Raw genomic sequence first — 4590 nt, forward strand, 5'->3', positions numbered from 1 at the left:
TGATGAGCAAGGAGCGCATCCCAGAGCCTGTGCCCCCGCCCAGCGAGTGGGTCAGCTGGAAGCCCTGCAGGCAGTCGCAGCTCTCAGCCTCCTTCCGCACCACGTCCAGGACCGAGTCGACCAGCTCAGCCCCCTCTGTATAGTGGCCCTTGGCCCAGTTGTTCCCAGCCCCAGACTGACCTGGAATGGGGCCGGGAGGCAAGCTTGATTAGTAAAGTGCAGTACATGCACATCACATCTTCACCTCGCACCTCTTGGGATAATGCCTCTGGGACTATTTTTTTCTCCCTCACCTGTGACATATGTCCCTAGTAGTTTACCAAGTGCGGCAGCCACCCCCCACCCTCCATTAGCTCTCAGAACATGGCCCTATAAAAGCTCTCCAGCACAATAATCATTTCCTAACTCTTCCTGCCCTCTTGCACCCAAATAAATGGAATATGATGCCATCTGCATGTATCTGTATAACTTACCAAAAACGAAGTTGTCTGGTCTGAAGATCTGGCCAAAAGGACCAGAGCGAACAGAGTCCATGGTACCTGGTTCTAGATCCACCAAGATAGCACGAGGGACATATTTCCCACCTGCAGGGAAGAAAAGTAGAGGAATGAACATTGGCAGAAGGTAAATAAATTGGGGCTGGATGACAGCCAGGGACCCAAACGTGCGATTCCAGGGGCTGCTACTAAGTGACAGCAGAGTCTTTGATCCCCATGGTGAGAAATTACACAGAGGAAGGTTTACAAAGGAAAAGGATAGATTCATTCAAAGGAGTTAAGGGTTCCCTAGGAATGGAAAGAGACGCCAGGAGGAGGAGATGGCGCCTGATCTTCCCGGCTCCTCCCCTCACCTGTGGCTTCATTGTAATACACGGAGATGCGGTCCAGCTGCAGGTCGCTGTCCCCATGGTAGGTGCCGGTGGGGTCGATGCCATGTTCATCACTGATCACCTCCCAGAACTGTCAGGAAAGAACGGTGAACCCTCAATTATGCCCCTGCTTCCACCACTTTAATTCCAAACACACTGTGCAGGCATCCCCTCCATCTGCCTGCGCGCCCCTCCCTCTGACACCTCCACCCACGGGAAAGCCGCCTTGCGATGTGAAATGATGTCCAGCCGCGGGGACCGGCGATCGCAGACACAGATGGGGTGGACGCAGGTGGCTAACCTAACTAGGTAAGCTCACCCCTCGCCCCCACGCAGGGCATGCAAGCCGCGCACAGAGGGCCAGAGAAACCAGCTGCCGCAGTGACCGACCCCCGCCCTCCGCCCGGCGGTAGCGCACGCCAAGCTGCTGACAAAGGGAGGCGTCGCGCGTGGGCGGGGCCGAGGCGCGAATTCAGCGCGCGAGGGGCGGGGCCTGCCCTGAGCTAGCGCGCCCCCTGGCGGCCCGCGGGGCACAGCGCCCGCCCCTGAGCCCAGCCCTTTTGGTACAATGTAGCGGCCGATAGCGGCCGCACTTTCTCCCCCGCTACACTGTAGCCGCGCGCAAAAGGAAAGAAAGAAATACCCCCTTGGCCTCGGAATTGTATCCCTTGGCTAACTTCCCCTCCTCTTGCTTTAAAGGAGGATTGTCTTGCTTTCTCCCACAATTTAGTCCTGAGGGGACCCTTTAAAGAAAAGGAAGCCCTCCTTTTCACCTTATCTGTTCAAGCCCTAAAAGGGTCTCTAAGCGGAAATAAAGGAAGCAAAATGAATCCAGCTCATATTAGCCTTCCATCCACGAAAAACTACGGGCCTGCCCCGCGGGAATCAGGGGCGCGCCGAGACCCCTGGTCTTTCGTGGAGGTAACGCGTCCCCAGCTTGGGAACCGGGGTCTGCAGGTGTCCCCCCATCCTCGCCCCTTTCACCTCGGGCTTGGCCTGCGAAACCCCGCCAAGGGGGATGCACATGGAGGAACCTCGCCTCGCTTTGTCTCGGCCAGTTTCCGCATCTCCTTCCCTCCCCGACCCTCGGACCGTTAGGAGATTCCCTTTAAGTAAAACCTTACAGAACCTCGGTCTTCCAGGCCCTCAAACCTCAAGGGTGCTTTTGATAGCTTCCCCAAAATGATTCTGCAAAAAAAAAAAAATTCCCCTTTTTCCAAAAGAAAATTCTACTGCAAATGTGTATTATACATATAAAATTTCCTTTTGGCAAAGGTTGGCTAAGGCTGGAGACGGCAAACAGCCCACAACCACTCTGCATAGTTTATCTGGATTCTTTTCTTCTCTAAAAGAAATAGAGTAAAAAGAGGTTTAAAATCCTTACCTTGGCACCAATCTGGTTGCCACACTGACCCGCCTGGATGTGCACGATTTCCCTCATGGTTCAAATTTTAAAATTTTGCCCGCTTCAAAAGTGTGTATGGGGCAAGAAAATCTCTAATCTTTTCTCCGCTGCTCAAGGCGGTAGGATGGGACGTGGCCGGAGGCTGGAGCAGCGAGTCCGCACGCCGCGGCTGGCAGGCTGCGAGAGGCAGAAAGGCGAGCGCGGGGCGCGGGCGAAGCAGCGAGGGCGGGGCGGGGCGCGTGCGCCGGCGGGGGCGGGAGCTGGCCGCGCCGCGCTCCGAGACAAAGCCTCCGCGAGGCGGGCCCTGATTAGTCGACGCCGGTCAGGCAGCCGCCGTCCATTGGCCTCTGCTCGGGCGAACGAGCGCAGTCCTCTCTGGGAGTTGTAGTCCTCCATTGTTGTCCGCACTGCAAAAAGGAAGGGGCGGATGGGTGGATACTGGTTTGGGGTGTTTGGGATTTGGGGCGTTTTATGAAAATGACCTTGCCAAGATGACTTTCCTCTAGGTCTGAGTTTTTTTAATGCAAAAAGGGAGTCGTTTTCGGGGCTGCAGGAATTAGGAACCACAGGGTGCTGGCGTTGGAAGGTGGGGTGGCCACGCTCTGAAAGCTCCCCGCTGCGGTAGCTCTGGGGAAGACGGGGCTGCTGAGCTCAGCGAAAGCGGGAGCACCGGCCCTCGGCTCTGCTGTCTAACAACTGGCCCTTTGGTGACCCGAGACATGAACACTAAGCCGCTGCTCCCCCAGATACCTCAAGAAGGAGGGAACTGCCTTCCTGCTATTTCCTTGGGAGTTTTCTAACGATAACATTTAGAAAGAGAAACAAAATTGCAGCAAGGGCTTTACAGGATAGAGATGCAATTGTCTGGAGGGTATGTTCAAAGAATAAACGAATGGTTGAGAAAAGCTCATATCCGGGTCTGGGAAGCCAGAAGTCTCCGTCCACGTAGGACATCTGGGCCTTAGAGCAGCGTTGGAGACTCCGTGGTTTTGTCAAACACAGAGCCATGGGGTGAGCTGCCTGCCAGAATTTCATTCTTTCCAGCCTGCCTTTCCACACTTTGAAGTCCGTGGTTTTTCAGTTCGCGGTTTTCAAGAGCCTCAGGATATAAATTTCAAAATGGGGAGAGGGTATTCACGGGAGAAAATTGGATGGGTTCAAATCAAAGTGCCACGCTTTTTCTCCCGGATTAACTCACTTGGTAGATTCTGAGCTAGATTCTGAGTGTCCCCCAGGCCAGGAGCGAGGGATACAAAAATGATTATGAATTAGCCCCTGGCCTCCAGGACCTTGCAATCGGGTGAAAAGTGGACAAAGAATCGGGTGTAGTAAGCACTATAATAGAGGACACGTGATATCAAGGTCATCATTGTTACTTCTTGGAGTCAATACACATCTCTCAGTCATAAATAAAAGAACATCCAATTGTGTAAGAAGACCCCTCTACCCATTTAAAATAGAATGATTTGGGGCATAATCACAACGAAAGTGGTTCTTTTGTGATAGTGGAGTTTAGAATTTAGAATCAAAGGACTGGTTTCAATTAGTCCCTACCTTATATGAGCTGTAGAAACCTAGCCACGTCATTGAACGTAGCAGAGCTTCAATTTCTCTGTAAAATCTACTTCTATTTGATAGTTGTGGTCAGAATGAAGTGAGATAGCGAATGAAAAAGGACGTTCTACATTATACACATGTCAAATTTTACTATCCTCTTCTTGCTTGTCTTAGTATGAGATAATGAAATAAATTGTTTTATCCTTTCTTCATTCCTTGAAATACCTCGGACAGCCTTGAGAGGTTAGCAAAAAGGGTTCCCTCTGTTGGCCTAGGGATCTTTGCTTTAGGTAAACGATCTAAAATATCCATCAGGGCTATATTCTCAGGGAGGAAATGACATGACTTCCACACAAGCAAATCAAAAGGAAATGAACTTCCATTGCAGTGAGGAGTCCTCAAGCGCCACGCCTGCGGGCTGCTCTCCAAACTGCAGCCTCCGGCCACGACAGCAACTCAGTTCCATTTCCCTGAGTCAGCAACCACCAGGTCTGGGAGGCCTTGGCAGGAGCCGCTCTAGGCGCCGCCCGCAGCGAGACTCTGTGGTCGTGGTTCGGGTGTCTGCGCGGGAATGGGCGGCGGGCGGGGACGCGGCCGGGGTGGCTCCTGGACCTGCCCAATCGAGGTGCGCGCTTCCGAACGCGCGCGCGACCTCGCTCTCTCAGCGGGTTTCCGGCCCGGAAGAGCGCCCCTGAAGAGCGTAGGGGCGGGTGGGGCGGGCCTCCGGCTGGGCTGCGCAATCGGTCGCAGCGGCTGTGAA

The 4590-nt window shown here is 53.6% G+C and overlaps 1 protein-coding gene across 1 annotated transcript in view; it reads right to left on the reverse strand.

Moving 5' to 3' along the window:
* TUBB (tubulin beta class I) overlaps window positions 1-2470 on the reverse strand; it is a 3588-nt gene extending 1118 nt beyond the window's left edge. Inside the window, 4 exon segments of the mRNA XM_014446288.2 lie at window positions 89-180; window positions 474-584; window positions 851-959; window positions 2253-2470. Of these exon segments, the coding sequence (XP_014301774.1) occupies window positions 89-180; window positions 474-584; window positions 851-959; window positions 2253-2309 (369 nt within the window). The 5' untranslated portion in view covers window positions 2310-2470.
* Window positions 2471-4590: the final 2120 nt, after the last annotated feature.

This window comes from Myotis lucifugus, unplaced genomic scaffold, assembly GCF_000147115.1.
Source record: "Myotis lucifugus unplaced genomic scaffold, Myoluc2.0 scaffold_521, whole genome shotgun sequence".
Taxonomy (NCBI): domain Eukaryota; kingdom Metazoa; phylum Chordata; class Mammalia; order Chiroptera; family Vespertilionidae; genus Myotis; species Myotis lucifugus.